General features: G+C 37.5%; 1 protein-coding gene across 1 annotated transcript in view; it reads right to left on the bottom strand.

Moving 5' to 3' along the window:
• Positions 1–21,708, bottom strand: part of PGGT1B (protein geranylgeranyltransferase type I subunit beta) — a 40,193-nt gene that overhangs the window by 6,595 nt on the left and 11,890 nt on the right. Inside the window, 4 exon segments of the mRNA XM_050912802.1 lie at positions 1,143–1,188; positions 6,905–7,037; positions 10,455–10,606; positions 19,125–19,192. Coding sequence (XP_050768759.1) covers positions 1,143–1,188; positions 6,905–7,037; positions 10,455–10,606; positions 19,125–19,192 — 399 coding nt within the window.

Raw genomic sequence — 21,708 nt, 5'->3', positions numbered from 1 at the left:
AGCCCCAAAAAAATTAAGGAAAAAAGAAAAAAAAAGGCATGGTTAATACTATGAAAAGACTGATGGACTCTCATGGTTGTAATAAATACAAATTACACTTCTAAGGAATTTTTTGTTGTCAAGGAAACTGCACGGTAAAAGCTTGAATTAGAAGAGAAACTCATGTTCTTTGTCTGTGTATCATGGCCATCACTTTTTAAAGCCCGTTCAAAATTCGTTCTATTACCTGATATGATAAATTACAGCCTGGGAAAGACCGTAAGCAAGCTGTTGATAGAAGACTTGGAGCCCAAAGCTCCTTACATTATCCTGGTGCTAGAAAACCTCAGGAACTCTAAGGTTATTTTCACTCTGATGCTGAAATGCAGCAGGAGAAGGATGCTGAAGTAATGCTATCTGTTATCACTAGCATTCTACAGTAACTTAGTTGACTAATTTTTTAAATATGTAGGGGTATAATTTAAGTTTTTCAACTTTATCCATCCTGGAGGAAGAAAACAGATGGAATCCTATCAAAGCTCAATACTAAGGATAAAGCTAGGAAACATTTGGTAGATTTAGTATCAGTCACATAAAAGTCAGTAGTTTCTCTGTCACAAGCACACCACTACTTCATGGCATAGAAACATTTTGCTTAAAAATATCAGTCTCTTGGGAATTCCTATCTTCACAACTACCAACTGTTTACAAAAATTGACTGCTGCTTCAAGATTTGAGCCCCCAATGGATGCTGTAATCTATCAGAGGAAATGCTTCTAGGTTTTACTATTAGCTGCTGAAATTGGAGATTATCAGGTGCATTGCACAAAATCTCTTGCAGATAAATCCAGAGTAGCAATGGTACATGTGGAAAAAGTTTGCTCTGTCAGCAAGAGATGAGAACTACAGCCAACACCTTTCAACAAAATATTCATGAGGTAATATTAATGGAGTTAATATATCAAGAGCCCATCTGGTCTGATATTAAGCTGGAACTAAGGGAAGAAGACAGATGATATTCTGAAGCATGTTTTGCATTTGCTGCTCCTCATCCCAATTCCTTAAAATCAGAAAAGATGGCAAGGCATGACATACCCTGCACCTCTTACAGCATTTTCAATCCCAGTCTTAAAAATAGGTGTAGAACATTTTAACATTCTTACCATGAGATTCCAGTCCAGCTCCCTGTGCCAGGCCGTTATCGTAAGACTGAAGAAAAGAACCCCACAAACCAGTTACTTTAGAACCACATCACTTTCACAGACATTGCAATTTCTCAGTTTACTAGCAAAATTATCATCAGACCATGACCACCATTTAACCTGATTAAATTCTAAACCTACACCTCAAAAAGCTCTTGGCACAAAACAGTTAACAAATCAGCCTTGTTTCAATGCAGGCAGCTTTTATGACTTTCATGGAGTTCATTTTAGTTGTGATGTATGTTAGAAGTCTCAAAATGGGTAAGCATCTTTGCCAAAAAGGGAAAGCATGTGATGCAGATAACTATTAAAGAAAAAGAAAAAACCAATTTTTTTGTCTTTATAAAAAGAGAAAATGGATATGCAATTCCAAACAAAATTAAATGGATAAATTAAATCTGTCTCTAACTGAAAAGCTGGTTAACGTACAAAAACGCAAAATGCAAGGTACTACTGTGTGTACAATACTCAAGTACAAGAAACGCTTTAGTAAGGAGCAAGAACATCAAGCTTGAGAAAAATGAAGATGAGGTAGGAGGGAGGAAACCAGAAGCGACAACATAATAAAGCACACTATTAGACTAAACTTAACCTGCCCTATAAAACATTACTGTTAAAAAAATAGCTTAACAATGCTGAAAAATCACTTTGTTAAGTGAAAGAAAAAGGAGAAACCTGAGTCTGACGAACAAAGCACCAAGATTATAGTACAGGTCTGTTACGACCAATCTAGGAGCACATAATATTGCATATGTAAGAATAACAATCTTTCTTCCCTAAAAATTCATTAAATCATTTTGCATGATAGGAAACAAGAGATCACCGTAAGTTATTCACAAAATGGAAAATGTTTATTTTACAAGAGTTCATAGAATACTTAATAAATTATCACTGGACAAATACCAAACTGTTTAGTAGGGACAAAAATGAAGTTTAACTTTTGAAGTTAAATTACACAGGTCCTACATCTTCTATATTAACTGCTCAATTAATGATTGGTTCAATATCTGATCAGACAGTTAGAAAGCAATTTTAACTTCCCCCTCCCCCTGCCACCAGGTGCTGACTATGAATTTCTCATGTTTTCTCCAAATCATTTAACAGTGGCTAGTAGACACAGGACACTTTGACAGACCACTAATGACTCCCATAGTCCAAATCAAAGAATGGCTACAGGAGCTAGCATGTCTTTAGGAATGACCTAAGGATTATTTTGTAGATCTGTTTTTAAAGCTGACATTGAGAAGAAAAAAGGAAATAGAACCAGACACAGAAGCTACATTAAAACTATATTCCTCAGTTTTTGAGTTGTTGCTGCAACCTGAGGCAACTAAAAAGACTAACATCTGATACATACACTTCAAGCTACAGCTTGACCTTCTGAAGTTTGAACCAGTCAATTTTAAGTAATCTCTATGAACATCTGAATGTTAAGACACACAGTGCAAACTCTTTGCACTGCCTTTTGAGAACACAATGCAAATGTGCGACTACCCTCCACAGATTAATTAATTGCTAAGCAAAGGCAAGCTGATTAGCAAAGCTATGCCAGCAAAGCTAATTAACTCTACAAACAGTAATTGTAAGAGGAGGTGGTTTGCTTTATGTATGACAAAGTAATTAGCTTGAGAAAACCTGTTAAGTGTGCATCCCAGACAGTGTACTATGTTGGGCTGTACAATTAGCTTGAAATTTTAATAGACAATAGCTGACCTTTGGCTGACTGGTGCCTATTTATTTACAGACAGCAGCTGCTCTTTGGGGACTTGTGTGCATTAAAGAACTAGGGAAATATTTTTGTTTCTTTGTCCTTTTGAAAAGACCCAGGAAATTATTTGCAAAAGAGGCTCTACGTTACTGCAACATGAAAACTGCATAATTAAATACTATCCTCAGGAAATGTGTAAATCCAGTTGGGTACAATCTTTGCTTCACAGTCTGAAAATTTCACAACCAGCTTAATTATGTCAACAGACTTATATACCTGCATTTCAAGAGGACTCTACTATACTAGAAGCAGATGCTATACTTAAAGCTTCTTGCAATATCTCTACTTAAAAAAACAAATTTGTGGTAAATCAAGTAATATTGCAAAAAGCAGTATTTTAGAGACTGTGGCAGTCACTCAAAATTTCAGCGTCTTAGTGTCTGTTGTTTTTTGATTAGTGATATATATGACTTTTGAATGTGAAAGGCAAAAATCAACCTATGCTGATAAAAATTGTGTGATTGGAACCTATTTTACTGACAATAAAAATTATTCGTGATCAGTATTGTATAAACACTTTTTAGTCAAGTGATAACAAGAGGGCTACTCATTCTGTATGAAGATTTGATTCTTTTTAACAGTTACTTTTCCGAATAAAGCAACACCATTGTTTCATGTTCCAATCTTCTGCTGTTCTTGACATGTCTAACTACACAAACCCTCTCCTTCCTTCAGCTGTATTGAATTATATCTGTCACAATTCTTATACTGCATCACTAAAGAGAATAAATTCCAAAGAATAAAATCCAGAAGCTTATTACAAAGATTACTGTGTTTAACCAGTCATGTTAGTCTCCATCCAGATTAGGTGCACTTCACATGTATGCCAATTTGAATAACTGAAGAAAAGTTTGTTAACTATCACTTGCTTCATCTATGTGCAAATGATGACATATGATAGTAAAACAACCGCACCTTTCTGTCACAGCAGTTTACTACTAAGCAATGCAATCTCCTTCGTTTTATAATTAATAGAAGTACCAGAATGAGGTAACATTGTAGCAAAACAGTAATAAGCATTTGGAAGAAAGTCTATAGCAATATTCACTGTAGAGTTAGTTACACAAGGAATAACAAATGAAATAATCTCAAGTAGAATTTACTTTGAATCGTAATATATATAGGTTATTTTTAGCACCATCTACAACATCTTAACTGGAGAAATCAAGCTAACATTCTTGGATACCACATTTCGCATTCATTGTATTTAAGAAATACACTTCAAGAAATACTTGGTTCATGTGATAAGTAATTGAATCGGAATACATCTCAAGGAGGGTTGTGGAAAGAGATGAATGAGAGGAAGGAGCAACCACCACTGTGAAATGATTTTCACAAAGGGCTACTCCCCGAACATTTGACGCTTCTTCAGACACATCTTCAACTCTATGATGTGACCAAGCAGGATGCAAAGATTTTGTGTATTTGCCTAGTTTTGTGTATTTGCCTGGAAGTGCCAGACACTTTGCAACCAAGTTAGTGCATTGAAATACTGGTCTGACCAAGCAGTGCACACCCAGAAAACCCAGACAAAACCAGTGTACATCTGCATACCAACTCTGCAGTGAATTAACAGTATACCAATGCTTTTAAAAAAGAAGTCCTACTGAACACGGTGTATAGTCAATCTATCAATTCACAGTAAACCTGGACAAAAATATAGCATCTGTTGTTACACATTAGCGTATGCTAAGATGACTGCTGCCTACACAACACTGCTTACAGGATCTGTTTAAGTTACTCTCTGAGCTAGCAAGGAAAAGACACAGTCTTAGTGATAAGCCACAGTGTCTTCTGGACTTCAACCATACCCAGACTCCAGTTTTACTTCACTGGTCATCTGAAGTATTACTACAAGCCCTTCCAAAAGGTCTGGTTCTGTTCAGGCTTCATTTTTTTTTTTATTTTTTTTTTTTTTAAAGTGGTGTCAATTTTCCCAGTAGGAACATAACAACTGGAATTTGCAGGTACAAGGATTAATGCTAAGGCTCTAGAAGCAAACTATAAATTTGGTTCAAGATCACTACAGACAGTAAATCTCCAGTGCCATTTCAAAGCTCCAAACTTTCAAAAAATCTCCACTTGCCTGCTCTACCAATGGCCTCACACGACGCTCTCTAGTTCTTGTCTTAGAAAGAAGTAATTGCTCCGTGCTCACTTCATCCCTTCAGTGCTACTTATTACTTTACATACCTCTGTCACACTCCACTTAATCATCTCATTTCCAGAATGAAGAGTCCTAGTATATCAAATGCTCCTTTTACACAAGCTGGTTCGCACCTCTGACAATTCAACTTAACTTTCTTTGTACCCTTCCTAGTTCCACCATACCCTTTGGGACCAAAACTGCACTCAAGTGTACAAAATGCTAACTAACAGTTGATGTGATGTATAGAACACTACAACGAGGATTTTGCTCTCTGTTTTTGTTCTCTATTCTTTCTTAATATTTGATTCTCCTGTTGTATCTCTGCTAAGCTATCTGATTAAAGGCTAATCTCAGTAAACACAAAGGTCCAGCAAGGATCAGAGGAGGAAGAACCTTCCTGACCTAATCAGTGAAAAGTGAGTATCCTGACTCGGCTGCTCAATCAGACTGTGAAAGGAGAACAGATAAATCATTGTCCCCGGATGAAACTCACCGAGAGGATTCAGCAGGGATATTCTCTCCCTGGAAACCCATGCTAACTGAAGTGGGCTACTAACTACTGGGGTACAGGGACTCTTACGGGATGCAGGGGAAGAAAATTCTGGGATTGTGTTAAACTTGCTATGGGGTGTTTCCTGGGGAATGCAGGGCTTTGCACAACTTATTATGCGATGGCTAGGGAAAGGACCAGTGGTGAGAAACGGAAAGATCAAAGCAGACTGAGGAGGAACAAGCAAGGGAGAACAGAGGGAAAAAGGGGATAAAAGCTGCTAGTCGAGCGTGAACAGACTACTGGTCCGTATGCTTGTATGACTGAGCCCTGCCCTTGACCACCTCGGTTGGTCCAAGACTACGGCAGTGTGCTAGAAAGGTTCTTCTGATGTACAGTAAGAAATGCTTATGCATCTACCTACCTCCTTAAAAAATAAACAAAAAATAAAAACTGATTTGGTCTGAAGCAGGAGATTAAGTCTTTTTTAGACTTCTTTGTCACTTAAATTTTACAACCTCACTGCTGGCAGCAACTACTAGAACAGACTGGTTTACAACAGAAGCTGTATATCATCATAAATGTGGCTCTTTTTTGTGGACAGGAAGAGTCTACTATGTATGTTTACTCATATTCAGGGAACTCTAGTTTTCAAGCTTACTCAGCTTCTTTGAAAAACATTTAATCTTGGAAAATGAAACTCAATTAAACTAATGAAACATAATGAAAAAAACCTGGAAACTCTTTTGCTCCAACCAAATACAAAGACAGCTTGCACAGACACAGAAAAAAAATGTGTATATACTAATATTTTCCTTCATTCCAAAATATCTAATAAATAAATAAGAAAGTGCATGACTGGAAACACTTACTAAGCTTGAACTGATGCTAGTAATTAGTTTTTCCTTTGATTCTGTATATCATTTACAAAGCAGGAATAAAGCTCATTGAAATGTGAGAATTTCATTGATGCAGTGCTTTATTTATGCACTTTTTCCAAGTTATAGGAACATCAGGCCCCAGTTTTCAAAAACTTGCTTTCAATTTTAAACTGAGTTTTAAACAAAAAAATCATATTTAATTTGCAATGAATAAACACACCAAATAAAATTATCTTGCTAGTATACACATTACAATGAAAATACAAATGCAAAAAAACAATGTACTTTTTCATTTTCAACTCGCTGAAGTTGAAACAGAAAAGAAAGAAATTACCATAATATTTCAATTTGGACAGATAGATTTTCAGTCATAGTTAAGAAACAAAGCTAGTAACTTTAAAGTGTAGCAAGAAATACCACTTTGCGAATACTCACCATACTTCTTCTAATGTAGTCTATCGCTTTTTTCATATCCATGCCTGACCAGTTATCGAGCATGTAGCAGATGCAGGAAGCACAGTACACAAACCTCATATCATTCTCACTTCCTTCCAGCACTGCACAGAAACTGAAAGAAACATTTCTGTCATTATACACTGTACAGCCTGTTATATCAGAAAATATGAAAAGCAGTTTAAGGAATTGCATAATTTTTCCTTGAAAAATTAATTACTTCTATTTACAGTATTCACATAAATATAACCCAAAGCTATGCTAGATACTCTTTTTAGAAGATGTGATTCTAAGCCAAGCAAAATGAATAGAACTATTAACACTTTGGGACCTGGGTGACTTTATTTCCAGCAATGTAATGACACTGGCCTTTATTTATTCAAAGGCGTTAATGCTTACAGTCTTTCACCTATCACAGTATATACTGACGTAGGAGTTACCATTTTAACATTTACTGTTTGGGCAGAATTCTTTGCTTTCCTAGAAATCTTAACAGCTCACAAGGCTTTCTTTCCTGACTGCAACTTCAGGATCAGTTTCCCATGTATGTATAAATGCAATAGTTATTACTAACATTTCTAATACAAATGGTGAAAATTACCTTCAGTCCAGTTTTTGATTTCTTATGGCTACAATCTTCCCAAACTTTACGAACATTTTAAAGCTGTTGTATCTGGGTTATCCGGTACAATCCTGTGCTCTCTCAGAGACCCTTAAAATGAAGTGGATGCTGTGATTTGGAAGCTTATATCAGAAATAGTGTGGCCGGCAGGACTAGGAAAGTGATTGTCCCCCTGTGCTAGGCACTGGTGAGGCCGCATCTCGAATACTGTGTTCAGTTTTGGGCCCCTCACTACCAGAAAGAAGTGAGGTGCTGGAGCATGTCCAAAGATGAGCATCAAAGCTGGTGAAGGGTCTAGAGAATAAGTCTTATAAGGAGTGGCTGAGGCAACTGGGGTTGTTTAGTCTGGAGAAAAGGAGGCTCAGGGGAGACTTTATTGCTCTTTACAACTACCTGAAAGGAAATAGTCTCAAGTTGCACCAGGGGAGGTTTAGACTGGATATTAGGAAAAATTTCTTCACTGAAACGGTCATCAAGCACTGGAACAGGCTGCCCAGAGAAGTGGCTGAGTCACCATCCCTGGAGGTATTTAAAAGATGTGCAGATGTTGTGCTCAGGGGCACAGTTTAGTGGTGGACTTGGCAGTGTTAGGCTAATAGTTGGACTCGATAATCTTAAAGGTCCTTTCCAACCTAAATGATTCTACGATAAACAGAAATAGGTAATAAGTTTAACTACCTGTGACAATAAATAAACCTTTAACTGTCTATTCTATGATTTGCTGCCTGACAAGCCTCCATTTGGTTCAAAGACCCAGTTAGTATATTTTGATGACTTAAGCATTTGCAAGAAGCCAGCACAACAGAATATTTTGATGAGTCCTCCTAACAAATATCTTCTCAGAAAAAGAAAAAAAAACAAAGGTACTTCTGACTTTAAAGACAGTCCTTCAAGCACGACTATCACCACTATGACACTCCCTCTTTGATCCTGCAATTCAAGAATGTACCCCATTATTGCATTATTGCATAGAAAAGCCTCCAACATTTACTGAGAGATACTTTCATCTCTCGTAACCCCAATGATGCCAGGCCCTGCTCTCTGCAGCTCAGATAGGGATGAATGCCATTGCTCTCTGGATACGGCACAGGACATTCTGGGAAACCAGGACACTTCTTAACATATGCCAGTACTGTGGTTTACAATCTTGCCCCATCCTCAGGTGACAACTGCACTGTATGTTATCCAGATACTTCAAATCACATTCAGCTAAGGTAAGGCAGAAATTAAAATACACGCATTTATTCATAATGGAAAAAGAGACAACATAATATAATTTTTTTTAAGTTTTTTTGTCTTCACACTTGTTTTTTATTAACTAAGACTAGCATACTTATACTAGGGTAACATCAGAAAAATGTCTCTTTCCCTCACTGAGCTCACTTGCTGTTTCCATCTGGACAACATGTTAACTCAAGTTCTGGCCTTCGTACATCCTCCCCCTGTGGGGCAGTAAAAGTGGTTTTCATAGGTATGAAAATGTCTGACACCCTAGAAATTGACTCCTGCCAAACAAACAATTCCATACCAGTGCAAAGCACTCTCCTTTCCCTATAGGGGCTAGCTGGCACTCTTCAACAGGGAGTATAAAACATAGGATCATGTGTAAGAGTTATCAGTCTGTACGCTAAAACCACACACGATACAAACATGTAGAAGAGGTTAACTGCATGTAGTTCATTACTGTAATCCGGCAAGATGACAAGTAACCACTTCAAGATGATAGTGGGTTGGGAGCAACTCCTTCCTTTCGGATATACTTTAAAAACAAAAATGGTCTGACATATAATAGGAATGCTTGGAGCAATGGAACAGGCACCTCCACATGCCTGCAGAAACTGCAAACTGTAGCAGATCAACAAATACAGTATATGTATCCGTATACACACATTAGGACTTGGCCCATTAAGGTCAGTCTGCTGTTATAAATAACAGAAAACTGTACATCATATAGTTCATATTCACCACTTACATTCTGAACATTCTGGAGTTTTATGTTTGTTTTTTCTTTCTAAAAACATATGCAACACTGCATTTTTATTGTTTTGTTACAAAAAAAAAAAAGTTTTCATTATAGAAGATATCCAGGCAATACACAGCCATTTGACCAAAACAAAAGCTTCTTAATTCATAAAGGGTGGCAGCAATTTCATTGTGAAGTGAAAGAGAATTCCTTCAGGAACAACATTTCTATAATTCTGCATTTCTTGAAGTACTCTTTCAAAAATGAGATTCTGTAAAATTTAACAACATAGACACATCATGTGCACTAGCAGAAGTTTTCATTAGCCACCAGCTTCAGCCTGCATTAAAAAAAAACAAACAAAAAAACCCACCAACAGAAGTAGATCAAGGGGTATATACCATCTATTAAAAAATGCATGCAAAAAGGACAGCTCTCACAATGAAGTTCAGTAATATTATACTCCTATTGCAAATAATATATAGGCTAATTCATCCTGTTTATTGATATATTGAAGCTCTCAAAACTAAGTAAAGCCCATTCTCCCACAAAGCAGAGCAAACATCATCATAGTAGTGTTCCAGGGCCCTGCGAAAAACAGAGAATATAAACAGAGAAAATCTCACTTATGTGAAGGACAGAGCAGAAAAACTACTATCCTCAAGGCATAAACCAATCTATTAACTTTCCAGTAATAACTACCTACAGTTGTAAGCACATACCATCATTATTCAATATGAAAGCAAATCTATACACAAAGTGCTCTTTGGTCCTGTGAACTGGCATATGTTCTATGACTGATACTGACTACCCACCAAAGTATCTTCTAATAGAAAGAAAAGATTATATAGCTACTTTCATAAAAACCATGTTTCTTATGTTTCATTCCACATCTAGGTTTTCTATTAACCTTCCAGAGAGTTGCAGAATACAAAAATATCTTTTACCTTCCATCTTCCAGCTGGAGAGCTCTTAGTCCTGCCAGTACGGCATCTTTATTTACTCGGCTTAAATCATCTCCAAGAATAACCAGACATGACAGACCTGTGTAAGTCATTGCTATGTGCCCACTATCATAGGGATGAGATATACCCGGACCCTAGAAAAAAGGAGGGAAAAATAAAAATATTGAAACATCGTAAGACCTTCTATTACAATCAAGCATTCACTTTTTAAAAAAAATTAAGAGGTAACCAAAGTTCTTTTTCCTTCACTCATTATAGTTAAACTGAAGGCATCCCACTCAGCTCTTCTAATCAAACTAAGCTACTGCACAGCTCTGCTACCGTGGTTAACAGTTGGTCAGTAGGAAGCTCTGGAAAAAAGCTTTGCCAAGAGTGGTATTTATGCAAGAGTTAAGCAAAAAGATGAGATGTGCTCAACTGTACCTAAGTTTATCCTGACACACCACTGGACATTAGCTTCCTGGCAGCTGGGTAAGCACTGTTAAACAGCCAAACCTCTGGAGGTCCCTTCAACAAAGATTTTACAATCTAATGATCTACAAGTAGGAAGCAGTGTGAGGGATTATTAGTAATCTCTCTGTCAATTGAAGCAATACCAAATTAGCCTCTCATCTACTTTCATCTCTATTCTAAAACAATAATCAGAGCTTAAATGAAGTATTTACATAAAAAACAATGTCAACTGAGAAGCTAAAATGAGCATTAAATGCTGATTAGTCACATGATACAAATCACAATAACGGGCAGGGATTGATACAGCCGTGCTAAAATTATTATTTTTCCTTCTGATATTTTATAGGCACATCCTGGACTGTACCACTTCATGAAAGCAGAAACCACATGTAACAAGATGACTTTGGATACTTGGGATGGTTCAATTTGGAGCAACTGGAAGACAACTATTTGAAACAGGATAAAAGCTATTTCAATACTGAGTAGTAGAGACAAGCAAGTTTTTAAATCACATTTTACTAGCATTATTGCCTAGTCAGTTGCCATTTTTATTTTGCAATTCATCCTAAAAACACAAGCAAAAAGCAGTATTAAACCAAGTTTAAGATTATATTATGTGTAATTGGTATTTTTCAGGCAAGTCACGCTTATTTCCAAAGCCAAAAAACTTTGCTTCTAATAAGAAACTGGGATAAAAATACTTACTACCCACTACACAGCCAGGGACTGTTCTCACCCTAGGGAATCAAACACAGTTGAGAAAGGGAGGCAGAAAACAAGGTGAAAGTGGCTACAGCAGCACTGAAAAAGCTCTAGCTATGCAACAGAGAAGGGCAACAAGGGAGCGAGCATTGAAAGCTGCACCTCCTCTCCCTCATTTCCAGCCCTGGACTCTGTGTTGAGAAGGGGACACAAATCTCAACAGCTCCCACTCCTACCCCGAGCTGTCAGTGTCCCCATCACTGTCTCCTGCCCTGCACATCCCCCAGTCACACACACACAATCACAGAGTGGTGGAGGCTGGCAGGGACCTCTGGATGTCATCTGGTCCAACCGCCCTGCTCAAGCGGGGTCACCTAGAGCCAGGTGCCCCGGACCATGTCCAGGTGGCTTTTGAATATCTCCAAGGATGGAGACACCACAACCTCCCTGGGCAGCCTGTGCCAGTGCTCGGTCACCCTCACAGTGAAAAAGTGTTTCCTGATGTTCAGAGGGAACCCCCTGTGTTTCAGTTTGTGCCCATTGCCTCTGGTCCTGTCACTGGGCACCACTGAAAAAAGCCTGGCTCTGTCCTCTTTGCATCCTCCCTTCAGGTATTCATGTACATTGATAAGATGCCCCTGAGCCTTCTCTTCTGCAGGCTGAACATTCACAGCTCTCTCAGCCTTTCCTGGTAGCAGAGGTGCACCAGTCCCAGACAGACTTCCCCATGGGGCACCCCACAGATGGAGGACAGCTGTGCCCTCAAACAGCTTAGAAAAAGCTACTGCAGTCATGAAACATGTTTTTCTAACTTGAGTGGATGACAGGCTGTAATCCCAGAAGGAACAACTTGGCCTATCACACCAATTTTAGGGATTTCAAATCTAACAGAACCAAAAATCTTCTTTTCAGAATACCTTCCCCTTAAAAATTTTATTATAAGCGGCTTAACCCTTGTGATGCATCAACTTATTTCAAATGTAAAATTCTGCTCCAAAAAACCAGACATATAGCGCGATACAAATTTGCCCTGACAGAGAGAAGTATTCAGTTTAATGTAATTGATTAATTTACTTTTAAGCAAAGCAAGTCTCTATTCTAAAAAGCCAAATTTGAACCAGTTCTTGCCCTAAAAGGATTCTCAATGTCCCACCTCTGTAGCTAAAGCTTCTCAAATATTTTGTCAAACAAAATGCAAGACACATACTAGTCCATGAAAAATATCTGGAAAGGTTCTCCGATATTAGGACCAACTGCTTACGAAACGTGCCAGCAGTTCCCATCAGCAACAATGAAGAAAACTAAGTTTCCAAACATCTATGTAATTGAAGTTAAACTGGAATGAGAGGAACACTTAATTTCTTCCTACTTGGAATAACCTAGAGCAGGGGAAGTGCAGAAGATGCCTCTGCTCATTTCACACAAATACACTGAAAATGCCAGAGCCTGTGAATCAGTGTTAACCGTTCACCACTGCTGTTAACACACTTTTATAGGTAGTTCATCTCCAAATCAATACTGACATCAGGAATAACTGAACAGTAATGGATATAGTGAAAGAGTTTGACTTTCCATTTGAAAATAATATTTCCAAAGGAAGACTGCATTCACTAAGTAAGGAAGGTTTACTCTAAGGATATTCAGACTTGCTTTTTAAAACCGTATTTATGAAAACTCTACCCAAATGTTCTAACTACTACAAACGTGCTTGGACATTCAGGAAATTTTCTAAGGCATCTGTAGTTCTCAAACAAGATTCTCCTTCAAGTGACAATTTTTCACACAGTGTCTATATAAAGTAACTGAAAATTCCCGCTTCACAAGATTTTTTTTTTTTTAATTCTACTTTTCTATACATGTGCTAATTCCATATTGCCTGTAAAGCTTTGGTAGCCTACAAACATGTTTAAATAACTGGGCCCTTATTTTTTAGTGAATTCTGTATTTTAGTATTTCTGTTACACTATTACTTGCTGCAGACGAAGTGCTATAAACACATACACTGTATGCTCATGAAACTAAATAATACCATCCTTCCCAAACAAATTGTATCAATCACTACCGTACCTGGAACATGTACAAATTCTATCTGTACGTTCTTTTCTATGCAAACATACCACATGTAGTGGTAGCACGCTGCTTTTCCAAATACAGAGTTTCAGCAACTGTGTAAGATTTTGCAAGTCTGGTAGTTTTAATAAAGAGCACAAACTATACTTGCATGATGCATATAAAGCAAACAATAGTGTCTGATGCCTGTACATACAATTACAAAGTTCACAGCTAAATTAGTACTGCCATCTGCTTCTGTCCTTGAACATCAACAAATATTTTAGGTACAAATAATGCAGAAAAGACTATTAGGATACATGATTTTGAAATGTCATTATGTGGGGAATCAGGGAGATCGTCTCAGCACTCAAGAACAGCTGCTCGTAGGTCACACAACTACCTTTACTACTAATAGTTTTCTCTTATCACAGGATTATCATGTGGCAAGTAATTAAATTCTTTATGTGATAAGCTGATATACTGCTAGATACCTTGATATGTAATTGCTAAAAAAGCCAGTGGAAGTGACAGAGGGTCCAACATACTGGTATGCAGCCAATGTCTTGAGAACATTTGGTTTAGGGCCAAAAATCCCAACAAGTATGGCCAATATTTCAATAAAATTAAATTAAACACAGAAGGATCAGAATCAAATATGAGATCATACAGGAATTACTACAAGGCATACTCACAGAGGCCAACATGATGTTTCATATGTGTAATAACTGTAGGATTTTGGAAGCTTTTGAGAACCTAACAGATCTTTGTTTACCACATGTGGTTTTAAAAAAAACAGAAATAAAACAGATATACTTATTCACCAGAAGAACAATAGGAAAATAATATATTCTGTACACTAACCATAATTGTTCAAATTTTAAGTGTACTGGAATTCACTTTATCTTCTAAGTTCCATGTAATTATTTCAAGCTCATTGTGATACTAATCAAATTTTATGTTGTACCTACACACATCAATATATACTTCACACACTAATGCAACAAAACACCTGAGCCCAAGTAACAGGATGACTTTGAGGGGACAACAATCAGAATAATTGGACATTTCAGACAAAAAAAAACCAACCAAAAAACCAAAAAACAAACCAACACCAAACCCAATACTTTTTTGCATAAAATTGAGAATTCATAAAATTTGTAGAAACTGGTCCTGTGACAATTTGATATCACAAGGTAGGACTAGAATGGCTTCTCCAAATGCAAAAGATTACAGCAAGTCTCAAAGGTTTCATGAGATAATTGCTAATACCTCTAAAATTTGCATGGCTGGGAGGAAGTGTTGGTAGACTGCCTCTGCTATGAAGGACAGAGTAATTCAGACATTGTGTAGAAATCCGTCCCAAATTTATCAAAGACACTATAGTCAAAGCACCTGATTTTTAATTGGCATCTTCAGCCTTGGTAAAAAGAAGTTCCTTTTTAAACTCTATATTATGAACAAAGCCTACTTTTAGTGAAATATGTCTATTTCTGCCTCATAGACACTGCAGACTAAAGCAACAGCAGCAACTAAGCAAACTGTCAGCCTAAGCACAAAAAAACCACTGCTGCCACCACCTCAAACTGCGAGCTTCATGGTCCAAGGACATAGAGATAAACAGAATGAAGTTATTTTAAGAATGGCAGAAGTTACATCTCAAAAACTAACAACAAGAAAGCTGTTAAACTGTGGATGGATTGATAAACACTTAGACTAAACAACCAGAAGAATTACACTTAATCCAGTAAAGTTATGTCTACATGAAGGAGTAATGCAACAGGAGTGGGTCTGGACGGCAGAACAGTAGGTGCTGCGGTACTGGTGCCCACACTGTATGCATTTCACAATTTGTGCCAGCTGTAGTCTGGCTCCATGGACTAACTAACAGCCCACTAATGGAGAAGTTCATTCAGAGTGCACGTTCCGGTTCAGTTTCATTTAAAAGGAGCCCAGTTTGTGTGTCTCGCTCTTTTGGAGCAAGCACATTAAACTGCTCTTATAAAGTGCTCTCTACTGATCTGAACGAATACACTGGTGCAGACATACTCTGAGAAGACAACAATGGGGATATGGCCAGGTCCTGTTCTCTCTATACACTTCACCTTTTGTGATAACTACAGTTTGTAGGTCACAGAGGTAACAGATTAACTTGGATCTTAGCGACGGAGTAAAACAGTTCTGCTCTATGGGCGTTACCATTATGGTCTCCACAATCTGAGCCTTCCTTAAAAGAATTAACACTTAAAGATGCAAGGCGAGGGGAGGCTTTCCAAGATTTAAATCTGGTTCAGTGACGTGATAATGTTCCCTACCACATTATCCAGAACAGCTATCTAAACATAACTCATGGTCACCAACAATTCCTGCTCTGCTGCAAAAGCATGGGCAAGATCTCTCCAAACACTAATAAAGAATGCTACTAAACATACTCCTACACAGGCAGAGGCCCACTTTCAAAAAACTTTCTTCTCACACCTGGCATCAGTGTTACAAACATGGATTGTTTCAGCCTTCATAAAATGCAACGTTGTGTTGGGAACAGAAAACAGATCTTTTTTACCCAAGTGAAAGTATACGTTATTTACCACAATCTTACATAAAAGTCCCAGGTATTGGCTTTCAATCTAGCCCCTAAAACTGATTCGTAACACTTTAAAGAGATTGAAAAGACCTAGGCCCATCTGAAACTCTAAGGAGACTGTTCACCCCTAAATTAAAAAGCTAGTTTAAACTCCAGTAACACCAAATCAGAGAGACTGCAGAACCTGGAGCCATTTCAGAAAATAATTGTTATCAAATTTCAAATGATTCATGTTTAAATGCAGTGATAGAAGCGGCACTCTTAGCCTTCATTTACAGTTAAGACTGTTAAGGCTTGTTAAGGCTGTGTGCGGTGAGTTGGTCAAGCAGATATGGTTTTGGTTCACTTTTGCTACAGTTCCAAAGAGCTGCACAGACACTACCATCAAACATTGAAAGGGTAACAGCTAAAAAACAAACCCCAAACCAAAACTAAATGAGCTATCCTGGTAACATTTAGTAAAGTTGGAAATTCTAACATAACCCTTGCTTTTTTCTATTATTTTGAAGGGTCCCTAGTGACAGAAATTTGGCTACCTCCAGTATGGCACTTCCTCAGAGTGCAAGAATGAAATCACTGTAGTGGCATCTAATAAATAGTAACTGTCAATGCAAATCCAAAAAGCTTACAGGCTTTTTCAGAAATTATTTTTCAAGACATAGATTTAATAGAACATTTTTAAATGATGAATAAAGAAAAATGACAAGACCTTAAACATAATTCAAAGTCATCACAGTGGATTTCCAAGTCTTTGTTCTTCTGAGTTATTTCAGAACATTTTAGTGCAACAGTGCTGGAAATATTTTAAACCTTTGTATGCCAATAAATAAAGCAGATCTCATCCCTCTAATGCAGATGCAATGAAAAAAGTATTGCAATGCTTGAATAAAAAGCGCATCCATCTGCAAATGGTTTTCTAGAGATAATGACCTTGTAGCTAATTTCCACAGGTTACATGATTCCACCCCTTTGTCCCTTCTGCAGACTGGCTAACATATTATGAGACACCGATGGGCTGCAACACATTTCCTGAAAAGCGAATATTTAAGTATGAAGCACGTACTATTGGAAGTTAAGAGTTAAATTAAAACACCAGAAAGTGCTGAGAAGGGATAATGATGCTTTGCCAATCTTACGGACTTTTTGTCTTCAGGGGCCTTTATGAGATCTCAGAACTATATCCAGAACTCACTCTTCAAGCTTTATACACTGGGGATGATTTGAAAAAGGTTCCCAAAGCATGCACTGATTTACCGTACTACACCACACGGCACTGACCCAAACCTTTGAGGAAACATGACTGATACATTTTTACTATCTCAGTTTGGTAAAATTATGTCTTTATTCATTTTATAATGCTGTTATGCCACAATAATAGCATGACAACCTTAATTTCTTTAGGTGACTGTTACCAAAGACAACCATCTTCCTTCTGAGTAAAACCAGTCTGTTTCTTATACAACTATACTGAAATTATTGTATACTATTTTGTCTTTAAACTTTATTTTTAACAAAGTATCCCAGTAAGTCACCGCTACAGATCCCAAATTGTTTTAGGTTTTAACCAAAGTTTTCCTTTTTTCCTTCAAGCTCAGGGGGTGGTTGGATTGCTACTGAGGTTAATTCCAATTAAAATAGATGATGAATTCATCTTGCTACTACAATGCGAGCTCACTGCAGACACCATCTGTAGTGTAAAACAGGATAAATACCAAAGCAAACCAAGAGAGAAATTACCTTGCCTGTCACATGCTGCTGTAGCACCCAGCGTAGAGATGTAAAAAACCCTCTTCACAATTATTTTTCCCTTGTTAGAAAGCACAACCTCTTAGTATTACTGCTTTGAGTACTTGGCTGACTTGCTATGCAAAGCGGCATATGCAGTTATTACTCCAATGTAGATTAACATTCCCACAAGTTCTTCAGAAGCATAAAGTTATGCTGCTAAAAGTAAATAAAAATAAGGCCAAAACAGGCTACTGTACTACCTTCGTACTCAAGTTAGTTCAAGCAATTTTACACTCGACTTTAGTCGAGTCCATCCTTGCTTTCAGTTTCAGACCCCAAGATTCATTCATTCATTTATATTTAAAATCTTGCTATCTGTTCACTACAAAAGTCAAATATTTGGTGATAATTCAGTGCTCTTCCAGATTTTTCATCCACTCTTTAATGAGATTTGACTCTTCACTTTCAAACACAGGACAGAACTACTGTACTTCTTTCACAGTCCTTCCTGCACACTGGCTCTACTTCCCTCTTCCAACCATATCAGACCTTCTATACCATCTTTAGCAGCCTCTGCTAACCTCCGTCCTCTCTTGTATTAAGGGCACTTTCTTTTCATATACAGATTTAACTCTCCTGAACCTCCGTTCAACAGGCTTCAAAGCGTCCTCTCTTACGGTCACAACAAACTGGTATGAGCAAAGCCTTGCCCACATTTGAGTGGATACCAGGTGCAATCAAATACGCATGTTTCATCACAGGAAGAGGAATACCAAAGAACAGCATGTGCTCCACCACTTAATATGGAGCTATTCTGCCCTTCTCTACCAGGTGATAGTTCTTGAGTTAGAGAAGTCTCCCTGCTTCAGTAACAGATCAGAGAAGGGGGAGAGTGCACTGAAACGAGCCACAATTTGTATGTCAATTTTTTCACTGTCGGAAACTCAAGCAGTACCATTTTAGTATGTTTCTTATGCATGTTTCTTAAAAGCTCTGCAAACATTTCAGTGTATTAATAGTGCAAAAATCCCTGTCTTCCAGATATTCTGTAATTATGCAGTTAATACTATAAAAAAGACACTAGATCATTTATTGCCTAATTGAAAATATTTCACACACACACACACTTAACTGACCTTGGACGGATTGAATGGCATCCCTAAATATGAAGAGCCTCTGAATCCACAGCGATTCAAGTTTGATCCTGGAAAAGACAAAAAAATACAGACTCAACTGACTTGCTTTGCTGAAACACTCATTATAAACCATAATTCTCTAGTCAAGATCAAGACCTGTTAGTTTAACACTATTCACAGTATTACTAGAGTTTGCATGTGTCTTTCAGTATGTTCCCAACCTGTCTGTTATCACTCTGATTAATAAAAAAAAAACCAACAAAGAAAACCACAAGCAAACTTGACCCTGCTGTAATGACGAAGCAACAGATTTTTTTGATTTGGTGGAAATACGGTGTTCGTATCAGCACAGAATTGTCTTCCATGCTCACATAAAAGAAAGGAGGGGGGGGGCGGAAATAAGGATTGCTCCCCTGGAAAAGTGCCAAGAGCTAACAGATTTTTTTTTCCTGTCTGGATTCCTGCCTGGTAATACCGCCTGTTCCCAAGAAGAATTGTTTTAAGATACTTTGCAACATGTACAAGGACAAACAAACTGTTTGCAGTTTTACGCTAGCACTGATCTAGCTCAATACTTTCACCTAATAAAATTATGTGAAAGGCAAATTTTTAATTGGAGCCATTTTTCTCTCACTCAAAACACAGGTACAAGAACATTGTAGTTATGTAGTTATCAAACATTTCTGTTAGTGATTCAGTATAATTTGTTTTAAATGTGTCACAGCACCTGAGCGTGCAGCATACAGAAGCATGCACCACACACTGTCTAGAGCTAAGGACAGGTTTGCAGGGCTCAAATCTGCTTCTGCATGGCAAAAACTCAATTACTTTACTTCTCAGCCTCTGAAAGTAAAAGCCTAATGAGTGCCATAGTTCAACAGCACTTGGGTGTTATTAAATTCTCTCCCCCCCCCCCTTTTTTTTTTCCAGCTCTTCAGCCTTTAATCTAAAAATCTTCGTGGAGATTAGGGAAAATAGCACCAGACTAACCAAACAAGAATAATTATTAAGCTGAAAGTCCTTAAAAACATCACTATGCAATGTGCTCTACCAGTTCTGGTGTCATTTATCGGCACATTAGCTTCTAATTTTAAATACATTCTGCATGTATGCAACATTTAAACTAGAAGCTTTTATTAGTCTAAGTACTTCAACATGGTTAAAGTATGCAAGTTTCTCTACCAGACTAGTCTTTCGATCTAATTTACATGGAGTGAACCACCTGCAATTTTTCACTTCCTCCACCTTTCAATCAAAAGTACTTTTTAATGACTCTACAGGTGTAATGAAGATCATTTCAGCCTGCACTAAAAACTGGTATGCTGTAGTCATAGCCACAAAGAGGAAACAGAAAGAGTATCTGTATTTGCAGACAAAAAAAATGCATAACTGTTATATTTTGTTATAATCTAAATCTTCTCAGCAAAGAACATTTGTCTGTTAGCTCTTGGAGTCACAGACTTGCATTTCATGTTGCAACAGGTTCTGGAAAGCACAATAAATATTAGTCTTAAGGACTAATCTAAGGTCCTGAAGGACACTGCCCAAAAAGCACCACAATTCAAAAAATGACACAATGTGAATGAATCAGTAAGAGGAGAACTAGAATTCCTACTTCTTAAATACGAGATTTCCTAGGTGACATTGTGGAAAAATCACCATTCACTTGGCCCTTTCTCAGTAAAAATGAATCTGTGTCTTAAGTGCTTAAGTAAACTACAGAATTCACTTTGCAATGCTACTAATGTGGAAACCCTTCATCCAGAAAACAGTTGCTAGCCTACCAGCACACAGCTGTTCTGGCCTGCTGCAAATGAAAACGTGCTACAACTAGGACAGTTCTGCAGACAAACAGAACTCAGCTGCTAGTTGCTAGATGGAAGGATTCATCCCAGAAAGACTGATCCCCATCATTGGCCTTTTAGACTGTATCTTATAATGCATTATCAAGGTAGAAATGGCAGTATGAAACCCAAGTGCAGTGTGCTGTTAGTGTGTCACTTTGATTGGCTTCTGACTTGACAGCTACTATGAAAAAGAGAGATTAAAAATAAAGTACATGAATGAAATCAGGATCTATTATTCCCTTTAGTTGTTCTTTTTTCGCATAATATTTAAAAACTTTTCTTGTACTACTAAACTGCTACCAATTAAAAATCAGCATTGGTAATTTTAAAATGCTGGATTTTTAACTGTATTGCTATCATTGATTTAAAATCTGTTTTGACTCTTTATGTCAGTGACGACTTATCTCCCACCCAGACTTTACACGCTGGCTCCTAGGAGAAACAGAAGAACAGCATGGCTCTTCAATGCCCTTACTACTGCATAATCTTTAAAGGGAATATTATCCCCTCCTCCAAACAAAAAAACTTTGTCATTAATGTGCATGCAATAGATGCTTCCTCGATCTTCAGCATCACAAGTCAATTGCTAAATTTCTAGTTACAGTTCTTGAATTAAAAAAATAGAATGCTGAGCTGATAAAGGAAGTGTTAAAACCGAAGTGAAACCAGCTTATTTCTAACCAGATGACTCTGGCACATTGACGGCATGTCTCAAATTTTTTTTTAGCTTCCTGTGA

The sequence above is a fragment of the Gymnogyps californianus genome, chromosome Z, assembly GCF_018139145.2.
Source record: "Gymnogyps californianus isolate 813 chromosome Z, ASM1813914v2, whole genome shotgun sequence".
NCBI classification, from domain to species: Eukaryota; Metazoa; Chordata; class Aves; order Accipitriformes; family Cathartidae; genus Gymnogyps; species Gymnogyps californianus.
Note: the sequence above shows the minus strand (reverse complement) of the source record. Positions and strands in the feature narration are given on the sequence as shown.